We start from the raw sequence: 16,911 nt of genomic DNA on the forward strand, positions 1-16,911 counted from the left end.
CGCCCCAACTTAAAGTGAACATTAGACAAATTATCAAGGGGCGAATGAAGATAAAGTAGCAGACGACAAGACACAGTTTATTAGTCCACTTTCGTCAGAATTTCGGAGGCGGGCTGAATACTTGTGTTTTTTCATGCGCACTGCTTTTATCTGGTTATACCCCATGGCTATAATCTGCTGAAGTAGTGCTTTTGCTCCAAAATGGATGAATTTGCTCGGAGAAATGTAAGTTCCCCTCGTCGTGGCATGCATCATGTGCGTCCTACTCGTCATGCTCGTACTCGGTCATGTCAGTTATTATCGGCTCGCGCGTTTCTTCAGTGCAGCTGCAGCCAGCATGGCCAGGGCCCATCATGCTCACAATCATGAAAACATATTAGGTCTATTTGCCATAATTTGGGACGAAGAGTAATGTTACAAAGGTTTCCCCACTGGCACGTCTAGCTCAACTCAGCCAGCTTCCCCACTTGCATGACTTGCAAACTCAGAAAATGGGAGGAATTCTACGGTACTATTACCATGGAGAAATAAAACAATTTCTCCATGCTATAGTATTACTGGGCCCATGGAGGAAGGAACACAGCCTATGTAAAAAAAAATCCAGCTGGGTTTGAAAATCCAGTTTGGCGGAAGAGCCTGATGTTGTAATTATCCAGTCATTTATTTTTAATGTGTTTACTGCACCTACATGTATCAGTTGTTTCCTGGGGCAGCCTTTCCGTGTATATGTAGTGTAAGGGCAATGCCATTGAAAAGTGACCACCCCTAACCTATTTCATTCTCATGTACCGTACTATTTATTACTGTGCGGAGAAGATTAACAGTTTCTTTTCTAACAATAATAGACTCAAATATGAAACTGGTGTTCTTAACTGATGTCGTTTTTGTTTGCAGCTGAAGGATTTTTTGACCATGTACAACCAGTTCACAGAGCTTTGTTTCAACCACTGTGTCCAGAATTTGAATTACAGGCACTTAATACCAGAGGAGGTACGTGTAGGCCCTACATGCTATCAATCTCTCATCTTGCTCAAAAGCTGTTTATTACATGTAACAGCGGAAATAGCAAAGAAAATCAGTGTATAGATAAATACAGAACCAGTTTTCATGAATACCTGCATTTTGTGTGATAGACACTTTGTGAAAGTGTTTGACTTCATGAACAGTGACCAACTATATTTTGACTTAAAAACTGGTGATAAAATGAGTAGTACAAAGTTAGCCCAGTTAGTTCCCTAAATATGCTCTACGGTCAACTTATAATTAGCTGTATACTGTCAATGGTATTAGCTGATGGTGGATAATATATATTGTGTATTTCCCAAGTAGGTTGATAAAGGATGTTTTCCCATAACTAAAATTCTAAAACGCATCAAATGTTTTGCCTTGCCTAGGAAGTATGTGCCAACAGATGCGCGGAGAAGCTGATCCATGTCAACCACCGTCTGATCAGCACCTACATGGAAATCAACCCCCTGCATAAGCAGGCCGCTGCCCTGGAGGCTGCCCAGGCAGAAGCAGCATCTTCCCCCACGGGGGAACCCCTCAATCTGGCCGGCCAGGTGCAGAAAGTCTTTGGCCCGGACGCGGTGGTGACAGATGGCAGCCACATTGCAATACCCGTTGATGGGACCCGGACTGCTGATGGGGAAGCAAGGGACGTACAAAGTGCGGGTGTGATGGAACCTGGTGCTCACATACCACAGGATAGTCAAGTTAATGTGGGTATAGAAACTGCAGCATCATAGCAAAAGTGACAAGGATTTTTTAGGATGTTTATGCAAACTTGATTAGTAACAGTTCAAGTCTGCCACCATAGAACAACTTGGACACGTACTATCGGGTGGCCAACATGCAAGTGTTGGTTACTGAACACTAACTGGCCTTCACATGTCTGGTCTCATGTCTATCATATGATGGTATCAGGTACATCAACATACTGTAGATGGACACAGAACCTGCAATCCTGCATCAGTGCCAGTTCTTTAGCTTAAAGGAAAGGGTACCCTGTTGATTCCTTCTAGAATAACAAGCCTGAAGTTAGAACTTGTAAACTTGACAAATTTTACCTTCCAATGTTGTAAGTGCTGTCTAACCAGACTGAAAATTCCAGTCATACGTAATAATGAAGACAACAGTACTTGTCAAATGCAAGTTCACTTGTGGCACCCCCCCACAAACATACCCCAATGAGCCTTCAAGTTGACATCCTTCAGCCCTCCACCCCTTCACAGGGTTCCCACAGAAATCTGATAACCAAATTCTGTGACTTTTCCAGGGCTTTCCGGGGCTAAAATATGACGATGTCCATGACATTAAATGTTATTTAGCAAAGAAAAGTTTGGTATTATGGAGTGCAAGACCACCATAGCCACTTACCCAATGTATTATAAAAACTGTATACTCGGTGCTTGCCGAGAGCTTGCAAGTAAATTCACCAGCTTGGCTGGCTTGGGGTTAGCTGGCCGGGCCGAGTCAGGTATAGCAGCAGGTACCGTGAACCGTTTTCAAGATGTACTTTGCATTGGGGAGATGATAATTTTAAATGACAGGTTCGTTTTTTTTTTTTGCCCTAACCCAACGTACATATTTATAAATGCTGTATTCTCAGTACTTGTCCAAGAGCTTGCAAAAAAATTCACAAGCTTACTTGGGTGGGACTTGAACCCACGACCTCCTGCTTACTAGTGCAGACATCTGCACCAGTAAAAATCCTGTAATTTAAAATAAATATCTCCCCAACCCAAAGTACATCTTGAAATCAATTAAAATTGGTTTTCTTTTAAACAAACAAATGCACCTCTTCATGAAAACACTAAAATTCATGTGACTTGTCTACTTGTGAAAACGCGTACTGTTTTGCTATAGGGCTGGCCAGGTGCAAAATTGTTACATTTGTATACATTCGCTGCGTCAAATTTGCCTCTTTGTGAAAACGGCGAAACAAGTTTACCCATGGATTTGCCCTTCATAGCCAACGCTATATCTATGGAAGACAAATTCACCTCTTTGTGAAAATGCAAAATAATTTGAATTTGCCCCAGGTAGATCGTGATTTGGCTGATTTCAGTAGATTTGGTAACAAATCATAACACCAAGTTGTAGGCATGGAATTACCTAGTTGATTTTGCCCCAGAACAGAAAGTTGAAAAAAATCACGATTTCAGGCCAAGGTGCCTCTTTGTAAAAACGGTGATGAAATACGCTTATGTCCATTCTGGCACACAGTCAATAACGTGAACAAGGGTGGCAAAAATTTGAAGCATGTCAACCCCAAAGTGACCGTTCAATCATTGTGCTGCCTATATTTACTTGCTATGGAGTCAAGAAATTATTGAAAAACTTCTTCTACATGTACATTGTGTGCATGTTTAACAACCAAACTGTTGTTTAGTAATTGGACATCCTCAAAACAAATATACCTTTGTTATTGCCCTGGCCCTCAGGTGACATTTGCCTCTTGGGTGTAAAAAATACCATGGACCACTTCATAGCTGATAATTGCAAAATTCTTAGGTGTGACCTGGATAAATGCTGGAAAGTATTTTTTTTATAAAGATGACCTTAAAAGCAAGACGTGAACGCATATCAGGAAACAGAGAAACCATACGCAGTGATGTAACATTATAAAGTTTCAATATTTATACATTTACAAGGCCTCCAAAATTTTGCACACTTACAAACATATCCTGATGAATGCTGCTAGATTACTGAACTTGTTCAGAAAGGCATTTAAATGACATATTTGTAATCACACATTGTTTCAGAAAATTACACCACACAAATTTCAGATCTCTATGCAAAACATTAATTTGTGAACCCAAAAATGAAATGAGCATGTATTAACAACAATACATTCAAGGAATACATTTTTTCTTCCTTAGACATCTATTAACAGACTAGCAAATCTTCAATTTTAGGGCACTTCTATAAATCAATGAGTCAACTTACAGGTCAGGTATTTGAAAAAGGGACAAATACTGATTGAGAATAGATTTGTTGCATGTCATATGAATGGGTTGTAGTTTGAAACAAGAGGATGACTCGTAAAGAACTTGTCTGGAATTGGTTTCAGCACCGCCACAAACAGTCAAATGCCATTCCTTAACGGTATACAAGCCATGCAGTAAACGCTCGCTCAAGGGCAAGGCACTATTACAGTCCTAAGTAGGGGCACCTGGTGTTTCCAAACTTCCAACTAAGAACGGCACTGGGCAAGTTTGGCACAAACCACAGTTTGCCCACAAGTCAATTTTTTTAGCAACGCGTAATGAGAATACAATTACACTTGAACGTTCCTAGTCAAACTATTTTGTAACATATCAGTATTACATTCTGCAGTTGGCTGCAACTCTTGCTGCAATCACGGTCAGTGATATCTCGTACAATGGACCTTTCCCATGAAATATGCCAATTAGACAGGTGCATGCATGCTACCACCACTGGTTTGCAAAGTTGCTTAAATCTTATGACGTAAAAATACAGATTTCCATGCATGCACAACTGTGTGTACATACATGCTTTTTCTGGACTAGTATAGTTTGATATGAGTACCAAACTTAAAGACAAGGAATTTTCATACTTTCCGACCTCAGGACAGTGAAAACTTCCCTTAGTTTTGAGAAAAGCGTGCTGAAGTATCAGACAAAGGCTGTAATACGGTTTTGATTTTGACCTTCAATGCGCCAGGTTATGGTTACAGCATTTCTCCTACACTGCCAACAGTGTTGACAGTCGAGCTTGCCAACCAGTGGTAGTTTCACACATGCGCCTGTCTATGTTCATTTATTCACGGGAATATTCATATTCACGGGAAAGGTCCATTATTTTCATGTACATGTAAATGGTTCCCTCCATACTGATAAAAATGAAATCAGCTTCTAACAAGCAGTGTGACTATGCCCTAAGGCCTGGTTGCAAATGGTCAACTAGATGGTCGGAACCATCCAATTGGTCAGGCAACTTTGGCTGAACTATGGTCAACTATTGTCCTCGCTCAAGCTTGCTCATGGAATGCTCCAAATGTATGGAGTTTTAGGGTGCTCCCTCATGTTGTTCACTGGATTGTAGCCAATGGCAACATCAAACATTAATTTAACTCTCCAAAAATCAATATGGGCTGTCAGCTCCCTCAGATCAAGTAAAGAGCGGACCAATTTTGCTCACTCCACTGCCTTTACGTGGCACTGGGAAAGGCAGATGCCTTTCACATAATTTTGTGAAGGAAACTGATCACAGTTATCCACCTGGAGCAAAAGCACCCCCTCTTCGGTTGAAAACAGCCATGTTGGTGGGAGCATTAATCTTGTTGGTAGCAATGCAACTGCAACACTTGCATGTCATAGTCGTTCATGAACCAGCTAGCAAAGTGTCATTCCCACCAGATTTGCAAAGGAGCCTTTGTTGCTAGAAAAATCGCACCTTCTCTTGCTCCTGCTCAGGGCGGATAGACATCCACAACATTGTGAGTTACTTCCTGTCCTGATCCATTCAATGCATGTGTCGTGTTGACCCTTACTATTATTCAAATAATCTCTAGCCACTACATTACATCCTGAAATAGTTGCCCTTCCAGATAGCCCACGTGGGCAGTGGGAACAAACAATCTAACCAATAACCACCAATGAAACACCCCACCACCCCAAAAAAAACCTAGCACACAAGGCCACCATACACACACGAGCAAAATTTGGCAGCTAGCTAAACCTACACTTACACTTGTAACCCACCTGAGTAAAACTGATTCTCTGTAAAGCGTAATTTGAAAAATTACAAAAATAAAACTCCAAAGCTAATAAAACTGAATACATGTTGTATAGGTCACTGCAATATTAACCCTGCCAATCCTCGCTCCTTCAATTTCAATATGATTTTAGATACTGCCCAGGGTTCAAGACGTAGCCTATGGGGCTACATGTACACATTGTAATCCTGAGGCCTAAAACCAAAACTAATGCAAACCAACTAGTAAGTGACTTATCCTGCTCGAAAATGAACACTGTTTATGGGATTTCTGCATGTATCTAATACAGTAATAGCAAACCGAATCCACACACATGCCCTTCAAGGGAAACCGAAACTCGGATTCAAATACAATGCAGCTCTCATTTACTCAAAAAAAAAAAATCGTTTTAGTTTTCGAAGCTATTGTGTCAAAAGCACAAAGGCATAACTGAATTACACTTGGTCCTTTGATCAAAACAGAACCGACAAAGGAACATCTTTCCAGAAAATAAAAGCTCTTCAAGAATACACCTAAACACTGTTAGCTCTTAAAATAAATGGAGACTGATCCAGTAAGCTCCCCCCCCCACTGAGAATGTGAACATTTGACTCTGTAATGCAAGACTGTTCCAGCCCGTGTGGCACACCCACGGGTATGCATGTCTGATTTTGTGTATACACAGTGGACATACATGTGCATTACAGCTATGACTGGTCAGAACACATGGGGTGGGGCTTAATGAATCAATCCTTTCTAGAAATTTGCTTAATGATTACGTAAAAAGCACATGCACCATCATATGTAACTCATACGTGTACAAATGAAAACTTTTTGGCCCACTGCACAAGTATTAAAGCTTCCATTGGTATATAAATCACTACAACTTCACAGTATGTACACAAAGTGTATAAATACAGGCAAGAATGTAAGAAAAGTCTTCATGGGACCAGCTAAATCAAGGTGTTTTCTGAGCATCTGAAATTTGGAATGTTTGTCAACTCCAATGGAGATGAATGCAACCCTAAATAAGCGATAATGTTCCAATATATTTGCCAGAACCTAGTCTTTTGTGCAATATGCTACCCTTCTTCGTTCATTTGCAGTATAAACCGCCTGAAGCAAGTAAACTGACCCATGCACTCTGTCTCCTGTGACATGACGTTACAATTGGCAATCCGGATATGTATGTACGAGCAAAACTAACCTGGTTTACTACCAGCATCGCATGGCAAATGAACTAACGTTAGCACGACAAGCCTGCATGTTGAGCTGTTTCTGATTGGTTGGATGGATGGAACCTCGTATTTGCCTAGCGATAAACTAGGATTTGATGCTATAGCTCAGTGATAATGACTTGTGCACCTCCCAATGATTTCTGCAATTGCAAATTCACAGATATTACTTGCTAGTGTCAAACAATTAATCAATGGGGAGTATTCATCACAGTTGAAATCGCGGCCCTCTACAGGTGGCACTTTTTTTTATCATGAACCAGTGTACAGGTCGATGCAACCATCTCTCAGTACCAGGGTCCAATATCACTACAGAGTTGTAGCAGAGAAAATATTCACTTCGCCAAAAAGGTTCCCAGCCACAATGTCATGTATACTTCCTGACAAGTTACCTCCTGCAGCATTGGGCCTAGAGTTTTACAGGTAGAAGCTCAGGCATCAGGTTGAAAAACTTGGCCAGCATACTTCCTTGTTTGCAGGTGGAATCCTTTTATCAGGGCTGACATACTAGTAGATGCAACATACATTGTACTTTGGCCCCCCCAAAAAAAGTAGACTTGGCCTGAGTCTGAATTACAGGATTTTTGGCTACGGCTGATCAAGCACACATGCCTATGGGAAACAGCCACAGCAGCTTCCCAGTGGCTTCCAAATCATTTCTTGTTGAAACCATGTGAATTCAGTGTGACCCTCATTCATACTCATTGGTGCTAACTTCAATACAACTTTACGATTACTTGGTGTTTCATCTTCATTCATGGTTCTACTTTTTCTCAGTCCTGAAGTCACTTGGTCAGTCACCCATACAATTTGAGAAAACCAACTAATACCAAAACACACACCTGCTTAAACTTTAATAAGTGGAGTATCTACATCAGAAAAAAAGCATCTTACAATCTGATACAATGCTATTTCTCAAAGAGTTCAGATTGTTAAGCAGCAAAGCTGATAAAACATACAATGCAGCGTGAAAGTTGACCCTGATGGTGTGCTTCCAAAACCCTTGAATAAGAAAAATAATGTGCAAAAAGGTTAGAATTTGCAATTTTTTTGTTCGTTTGCTTCTATTACAAATTCATCTTTGAAAAAAAATTTGTAAAATATTTGCCATCAGACTATTTTCTAGAAACTGAAAAGTTATCTATTGAACAGGAAAGAGAAACATCCTACCAAAATTGGACCTCTCGCCTCCAAAAATCTAAAATACACAAAGACCAGTGCAATTTGGTATCCTTGAACGCAAATGAATAGTTACGGAATTATTTTTAGGGTAGTCTTTCGATATAAGCTAAAGTAAAAACGTATCAAAACATTTTAATGTTTTACAATTTATAAGAAAATAAAATCCAAGGAATAATTTGTGTTTAAAAAGATTGTAAAGTTTTATCTAACCTTTAGTGACAAGAGCACATCAGGTTAACTCGACTGAACCTACAATCCATTTACTGCAGGTAGGCAGGCACAATCTTGTTTTCACTCCAGCACATGAAGTGAAAACAAATGTGCGTGAACAAGGAGACCGAGGAAAGATAATGCCAGATGTGAAAGATTATTAATGAAATTTCATTTTGCCCATCTCCAGGTGACTTTTGCAAAATATTACTTAAGGAACACCAAGATAAAATTCCAACATGAACGTTTCTTGGGGTAATTTCGGTTCGAAATCATTCTTCCAAAAATTAGCAAGCGTGGTAGGACGACCACATGTAAAAATCCCCAGAGGCAGACTGTGCAAGGGTTCTGGAAGCCCGCCGCATGACCTTTTCACTTTCAGGCTCCATTTTACTAATGTACTGATGCCACCAACACAGCAAGCAACAAAACGAAAGAGCTGAAAAGTGTACAAATTTCATTCAGCCAAATATTTAGCAACACTATTGGCATCGGCACACACCACACTGATGTCTGCGTCTATTTCTTTAGCTACAAAATTACTTAAATAGTGTGTGACTGATCTCCAAGCTTGAAATATAAGTACCCCCAAAAATGAAAAATGCCAACATTTGATTTCAATATAAGGTTTGTGTTTCAAAAGTCGATAAGGGACTTTGGAAATGTTGTTTCTTGGAATGAACCCGTATAAATAATTAATAAACACTGTGTTCTTACACATTTTTGCAAATCTATGGTTAAGTTTCCTGTATTAAGAACTTATTGAAGCTTTGCCTAAAGCACAAGTGGCTGCATCAAATACTGTACACAACTGCATCCTACAAGTGCAGACTTAAGGTGCCTAGTATTAATTTGTCCAGTTTACTCATGATTTCATGTGATTCAAATAATTGCAGAACAGTGCAAATGACAGAAAAATATATAGCTTAAATACGTGGAAACAAATATATCATTTATCTGTTGTGGCTGCACCAAAGCCACCATGCATGCTATGTACAAATTTAAAACCCTCTGTACAGTAAAGTGAATGCTGCTTCAAAGTCACTGGCTGTTCAATTACCAGTGGGCAAGTCAAGGCAAACCAATATGTGACCGCTGTACTTCTCAATTTGATGAGATGTTGAACTGTTCACTATTTCTGTGGTGATGAAACGCTTGCTGTTTTAGTCGTAACACAACAATGAAAAACCATTCCAAATCCAGCACATACTGTCTGGGCACACCAGCTATACCGGCGATTCACAATAGCGTGCCACCAAGAGTTTGCAACACGCCGGCCAATCATAACGCGCAAAATTTGTCGACCATTTCACGCACTGTGATTGGCCAACGCATTGCCAACTCTTGGTGGCGTACTACTGTGAAACGGCCGTATTGAGTCAAAACTCCGATGCATCAGATAAAAAAGGACTTGACTTGGTTCTGCAGTGGGCTGTTGCACTATTCGTCTCGGAAACAGTTTGAGACACTGCATAATGTGTACCTGGAATTCAAGGTTGACCAAATGACAAACTTGCTCTTGTGTGTGCCAATTAAACAAGTCTGGACTCCTTCAGTTTTTCCCCGGCCTCCTCCTCGTGCTCCATCTCTGTCACTGGCTGGTGCATAAACTGCTCTACTTTCACAAGTTCCCTGTTTCTTTAGTTGTACTCCATGATATCAGTTTTAAGAAATCTAACCATTCTCAAAACAGCTGCAGGAAAGAACTGCTGTTTAGCCAGAACTGTGTTGCTGTGTCGAGCAAACTGAGGCGACTTGGTCAGTTGTTGGTCACAGGCGAATTAATTTGGATACCGGTAACAGAGGCAGCCTGCATAAGTATAATTCAGCAGAAAAGAGAAAAAAAATCAGATGACGGTTCCGGCTTCCATGTCGCTGGTACCGTTGCTGTCCACTCTCAGGTCGGCCTTGGACCGGTTGCCGTCCAGGTCGGCCTTGTTCACCTGTGTGTCCACCAGCCGGAAGGCCTCCAGGAACTCATTGAAGTCAATGTAGCCATCCTTGTTGATGTCGATGCAGCGAGCCATGTCGCGTACTGTCTCCTTGGAGATGTCCGAGCCTACGTGCTTGCTGAGCAGGCTGCAGGCCTCCTCAAATTCATCCATCGTTATCGTACCTGAGTTGCAGAAACAGAAATGTCAAATAATCATATACTTTATCCACAATGGGTAAAACTGTCAGTGTGGGACACTTTGGCATCATTTCTTTAACCACTTCCTGCCGGGGACTCTGGGATCGGAGACGTATGGTTTATATGGGTGGCCGGGGTCTCCGAACTCGGACAAAGGAAACAGGGCCCTGTAACAAAAGACCGTACTCCGAACAAAAGACCAGGCTGCTGGGCATTACCGGCATTTTTCACTCTCAAAAGTGGTGATTATCAAGCCATGTTTTGAAACCGTATACCAGTGTTTGGGGCATTGAGAGCCAGCAGATTACCACCGGGGACAAAAGCGCTCCACCACCGCAGCTATGAGCCACACAGCACCGCTGCACGCTAATCTGGCACCTATTGAAAAGAGGTCAGCAGTGCACTGAGCCAGGTTCGTGAACAAAAGACAGTTATATAACACCGTACAATCTGGGCTCTGTTTACAAGGCTGCTGGCCTGGCTGAAATACTCGGGCGTCAATGAAGGTCACCTATCAACTTAGAGTAGTGCCTGAAGATTGCTTCGTGCGACTATAAACGACCGTTAAATGGAATGATGAATTTTTGAAGGATTTTGAAAACGGAAAAAATGATAGTCATGCCGGCCCAGCATCATCAACATTGAAAAATGCCCCGGCACGAAGTGGTTAATGCACCCATGCCCAGGTGCAATCCTAGTTATACATGTAGACATGACAGATATGTGCACATTCAGCAGAAAGGTTATCATGCAAAATAAGTGTTGCGGATAAATTCAAATGTAACGCTGACCACTAAGCTCAGAGATGATTTAAATCTCTAACACACAAACACTACCGTAGTAAGTAGGTAATAAATATGCAATGGTTGCTTATGTAGGCCGAGATGTGTCTCACATCCCTACAATGCACCCATTCCACATCATAGGTTGTAACTGTGTCACGAGAGACCCAATGAATGTACTCAAAAAGCCCTCAACAGCAGAAGACTTACTCATAGGGATTGCAAGAGCAATATCAACTCCACCTGTCTCTCCTAATGCTAGTTATGTACAACATGACATTACAAGGCTCTGCATCAATCAAGATGTGTTTTCAGCACGCATCATCAACATCACTTACAACTACTGGAGAAAATGTTGAAGAAAGATGCTTCCGGTAAGGCCCATCTATCATTAAAAACTTGATCTCGTTGTCTTATTCAACTACATCATGCAAGCACACATGCAGTGTCAATCACAGATTTTCCCGAATACCTGAGTGGTCCTTGTCCATCGCCCTGAATATCGTCTCTAAGCTGTTCTTGTAGCGATACAGCACCTCTGTGATGCTGGGCCCTCCGTCGTGCCCTCCTATCGTTAACTCCATCTCCATGCATGACTCGTACTCCACCATACCCTACGACAGAAATGCAGCAAATCACAAACACTGGGGGTAATGTCTGACAAAGTTTCAACGCCCATTTGTGCTACCACATTCCCACCTCCACCTGCTGGAACTGTGATTGCTGCTTTGGTGATCCAGACAAGCATGTGCACATGGATTTCTATGCACGTGAACTCCCTGAAATGTGCTTGACTACAGTTGCCACATTGCAACACTCCTACTTGCACCCAAGTACTCTTCTCCTACTTGAAGTCATTGAAACGTACTGGCTACAACTACCATGCTGTAATGCTTCAGCTTGTACTCAAGTACTTTTCTCTGCACTGACTGTACTTTTCAAGAGCTTTTTGTTTGTTTTGCAATTGATTTTATTTGTGGCAAATTGCATTGCACTGTAATACATGTATGTGAAGTGACTGAGATATTATAAGGAAACCATGATTTTTCTGGACTGATTTGAATACATGAACAATGGGCTTATGCCCTTCTACCAGGCAAAACTCTAAGCACACAGTCCTTATTGGACCTTGGACACAGAGGCTTTGTTCTCATCATGGGCACTGGGGGGCCACTTGCCCACTCCCTGAAAAAAATGAAAAATAAAAAAGGGAAAAAACCAGAAAAGTGTAAAAAAACAACGAAAGGAAGGGTTGAAAATGACCAATTTGCTTGAAATATCCTAAATTAGCTCCCCATTAGTGTTAACGGTTTTACAGTCCGACTGATGGGCACCTCCCCCCTCCCCAAAAAAAGAAAATCCTGCCCCCTCAAGAAAACATCGGGCAACGCCCATGGTTCTCATTGCTCTTACCTGGTCATTAATTCGGATGAGTTTATTTCGCAGTGTCCGCCATGGGATGGCAAGCTCCAGCACTTCCTCCATGACATGAGCCCACTGTGTCAATGTAATAAACCCTGACAGAAACAAACAATCTCATGCTGAACACACATGGTATCATATCGTAACAGATCGAATGCTCTACTTCATGAGATGAAGCAGAATCATTTGTTACACCAAGGTCATAGTGATTTCTTATTGGTCACAAATTGATCACGTGATATGCTACAAGCGCGAATGTATCATTCATGTGTCGAGCGCACTGGCAACGTTGCTGAGCCGCAAAAAATGATGGATAATGGTGATCTTTCCCACAGTTGATGTGTCCTGTCTACTGCGTTGTAACTGTTTAATCTTGGGTACAAGAGTGGATAGCCGCAGTGGTACTACATACCAATTATTGTAGGAGATATGCACTGTGTGGGGGACACTGAAGCACTGTGTCCTTTCACAGGTGCTACTCTCTTCACTCTGATTATGACAGAGATCCGCGGGTTACTAAACTTCATGCACCCAGCTATGCTTGTGGAACACGAGTATGCTCTCATCGGAATTTCTGCCACAACCACCATTGCTGTTTATATAAAATGCCCATGCTGTTGTTTCTTCTCGTCTGCTCTTCAATCTTGTGAATCTTGAAGTTCAACCAGTCAACAAAAACCCAAGTGCTTTATCAATCCCAGGTTTCTCTAGTAACCCAGTTTGTTATAAATCCTAGATTCCCCCCCCCAAAAAAAAAACTACAACAAAAGACATCACAATCAATTATTTTCCTTGCTACTTAATGCCTAATTTGCTGTGCAAGTTTTTCAATTAGTCAAAGTATTTTAATTTATCTTGCAATAAGATATGCACATTTAATGCATAAGTCCTTTCCAGTGTATTCTATGACCATGGTATAACAAAACATTTGTTGCCTGCTGTGATAGGGGTCCGTGGGTTTTGTAAACCATGGACCCCTACACCTCAGGCAACAACTGTTAAATGGAACACTCAATCTTTCACCACAGGAAAATATTCTTTCAAAACAAGTTTGCTCCTCCCCCTAAAAAAAAAATGGTTTTGGATCTGCCCTTGGATAGTGTAGCCCCTTTTTTATTGACCTGAGACTTGATTGGACGTGGGAAAAATTCCTTGTGACTTGACTTGGAAGACAGTGACTTGACATTACAAACTATGCAAGAAAAAACTTGCTCTGTCTTTTCATGATACTGCTGTTTTATTACTGGAAATAAGAGGACACTACGATTATGATGGAGAAAACTAGGCAGACAAGTCAGACCTGCTTTGAAAACATACAATGTACCCGCAGGTCACAACAAAAGATGCCAGGAAAGTGCGGAAGTATAAGGATTTCTAACTTGACAGGGGAAAAATTGACTTATGACCCAACTTGCAGGAAAACAACTTGTGCCATGACTTGTAAAAATTGGCTTAGCTGTTGAAAGTGACTTGGTTACGACACTACCATTCTGCTACCAAGTTTACTGGAATAAGCTAACCAGTTTTTAATCCTGAAACACCACAGATATGGAGAGAGGATGGGATTATCCCACAAAAGATCAAGCACAAATCATAAGGCTGCACCCAAGAGGAAAAATCCTCAGACGCAAGCTAACTTATACAGGCCAATGCTGCATGAAGTGAATATCAAAAGTCTGGCAGTTTACCTGTGCCATTGGGGTCAAACTGTTGGAATCCCTGCTTCAGAGTGGTCTTGTTTGAGGCCATCTTTTCTTTCAGATCTCTCAGTGCTGACTTTTCTACAATGCTTAATCTAAAGATGCAAAAAATGGGCAAAGTTTAGGCTGGCATTCAGAAGAAGGGATACTGCTGGAGGAGAGGGGTGGAATAAATCTTGGCTCTGTCTGGGTCTGGTGCCAGGCATTATTTTTATGATCTGGGTCTTACTTATTGCGACCCCCTGACTAAGCACAGCTTGATTCCTTTCCACAGACACATCAAACTCTCTGATAAGAGGCTAAAGTCTGAAGCATTTACATTTGGTGGTTTTTTATTTTACCCGCAACTGACTTGTGATTGACTTGCCATTTCAAATCTGACCAACTGATGACTGACATGTGATTTTACCGGTGATTAGCTAGGACTGGACTTGTAATCATTCCTGTGACTGAGTCACGATACACTCGCGACTGTACGAGTACCTGTGACAGAATTATGATTAACTTGTGATCTGTCTTCTCACTGACATGTGATTTGACTTCTGACGCATGATTGACTTGTGATTTTATCAATGAATGACACTTGATTGACTTGTGAATTCACTTTTGACTAATGACTGACTAGTGACTCATGATTTACTTGTCATTTTGTAAGTGAATGACAAGTGCTTGGTCTTATATTTCACTTCTGACTCATGGCTGACTTTCGATTTTAAATGTAACTGTCTTTTGACTGACTCATAGTAAGCCTTTTGCAAGTTAAGCTTGAATAAAATCTGGTACACTGAGTTCCTTAAATTCACATAAACATAACAATTTGAATTCTCCAGACTAAAGACACTGTTGCTATACCTTATGATTCAGGGCAAGCTGTTGCTTAGTTACATTAAAGACGCCTTGCACCAATACACTGTTCACAGTGGATATGGAGGCCACAAAGGAACCAGTCCATTCCAGAGATGGTGGTCGCTATGCAAAAGCTTTGCCCTGAATCACGAAGTACAGCAACAATGTATTTACTCTGGGGAAGTCAAATTGTTATATTTATGAGCAATCAGATAACTTAGTGGACCAGATTTTGTTCAAAGTTGACTTGCAAAAGGCTTACTGACCAATGGCTGATTTGCAATTGACTTGTGACTTGACTTCTGATGAACCTGACTACACCTCCAAGCCCTTACAACCTTTCCTTAAGGTTTTGTCAATGGGTGATTCCAGCAATGTGGGGCTACATTAACTCTCATGTCCTTCCTTACATTTGAAATTTGTTTTCCACTGTTACACAGAGTCAAATACACATACGATCAAATGATTTTATAGGCTCAAGTTGTGGGACTTGAACCTAAAATATCTGGTACCAAAGGATGAAATACCTACATGTAACTACTTTTGAGAGTGTGGATTTATTAATACTAATTCACAGTTTCACATGTAAGGGGACACCAAAGCTGTGTGACATTGTTTAAAGTGCTTTGGAATATGTTTTGGGATTCTTGTATGTATTAAATAGTGCCCTGCATATAGAAAATTACCCTTCATTTAATAAAACAAGAAATCAATTTTACTGACACTAAACCTAAGTGATCGCACAACTAGTTGAGTGAGAGTCACAGCACGAAACCCAAATGTTTCCTGTGTCAACAAGACACACTTTACATAACAGGTTTTGCCCTTACCAAAACCCGTTATATAAATTAACATCTCCCCAACGTAAAAATACATCTTGAAAATAGTTCGCAGTACCCGCTGCTTCATTTGACTCGGACTGGCCAGTCAACCCCGGCAAGCTTGGTGGTCGAGTGGTTAAGACGTCTGCACTAGTAAGCAGGAGGTCGTGGGTTCGAGTCCCACCCGAGTAAGCTTGTGACTTTTTTCGCAAGCTCTCGGACAAGCACTGAGCATACAGTATTTATTAATATATACATTGGGTAAGGGCAAAACCTGTTATATAAATTAACATCTCCCCAATGCAAAAATACATCTTGGAAAAAAAGATCCACTTTGCTGGGTATCTCCCTTTATGCAGGAAATTGTGAAATGTTTCTGAGAAATGAGAACATTGTTGGGTTCACCTTTGACTTCATATGCTAGTTGATAAGAGTGTGGATATATAAAAAAAAGATTGCAGGCTTGGAATGTTTTTTTTTGGGGGGGGGAGGAGGGGATTTCTAGGTTTCAAGTGTAAGAAGGACACCAAATAGGGCCCCAAGCATGTTCTGCACAGACTTATCATTTTTGAACTAAGCAAGTTAATCTCACAATGCTTTGTCAAGGGGAGTACATTCTTGTACATGACGCAGAGTATTAATTTCAACAAAAAAGTCAGAAATCATATTTGATGTCCCTTACACAAGAAACAGTGAAGGGGCATTTACCTATATATTTTGGTCTGTCTGAGGTAAGAAAGGTAGGATTTTTGGCTGCAATTTCTAAGGAAAGGCAATACATTTCAGTTAGACTGAATGATATGAGTGAATCCCCTGCCAAGCAATTTGTCTATAGATGTTGGGTCAATATGTCCTAAGTT

At 41.0% G+C, this 16,911-nt stretch overlaps 2 protein-coding genes across 11 annotated transcripts in view; one reads left to right on the top strand and one right to left on the bottom strand.

Moving 5' to 3' along the window:
• Nucleotides 1–50: 50 nt before the first annotated feature.
• LOC110975911 (mitochondrial import inner membrane translocase subunit Tim10B-like) lies at nucleotides 51–2,848 on the top strand. The gene is made up of 3 exons (XM_022228784.2): nucleotides 51–225; nucleotides 895–990; nucleotides 1,395–2,848. Exons 1-3 carry the CDS (start codon nucleotides 202–204, stop codon nucleotides 1,746–1,748), a joined length of 474 nt encoding a protein of 157 aa, XP_022084476.2. The 5' UTR covers nucleotides 51–201; the 3' UTR covers nucleotides 1,749–2,848.
• Nucleotides 2,849–3,619: 771 nt separating this feature from the next.
• Nucleotides 3,620–16,911, bottom strand: part of LOC110975884 (serine/threonine-protein phosphatase with EF-hands 1-like) — a 61,023-nt gene continuing 47,731 nt past the window's right edge. For all 10 annotated transcript variants that reach the window (XM_087132782.1, XM_022228744.2, XM_022228743.2 and 7 more), the window contains 4 exons: nucleotides 14,373–14,479; nucleotides 12,676–12,779; nucleotides 11,735–11,876; nucleotides 3,620–10,465 (listed from right to left, as the gene is read on the bottom strand). In XM_087132782.1, coding sequence (XP_086988908.1) covers nucleotides 10,197–10,465; nucleotides 11,735–11,876; nucleotides 12,676–12,779; nucleotides 14,373–14,479 — 622 coding nt within the window. In that variant the 3' untranslated portion in view covers nucleotides 3,620–10,196. The remainder of the gene's footprint in view (nucleotides 10,466–11,734; nucleotides 11,877–12,675; nucleotides 12,780–14,372; nucleotides 14,480–16,911) is intronic.

Source organism: Acanthaster planci, linkage group LG02 (genome assembly GCF_054643075.1).
Source record: "Acanthaster planci isolate LZ-2023a linkage group LG02, COTS_SCS, whole genome shotgun sequence".
Taxonomy (NCBI): Eukaryota; Metazoa; Echinodermata; class Asteroidea; order Valvatida; family Acanthasteridae; genus Acanthaster; species Acanthaster planci.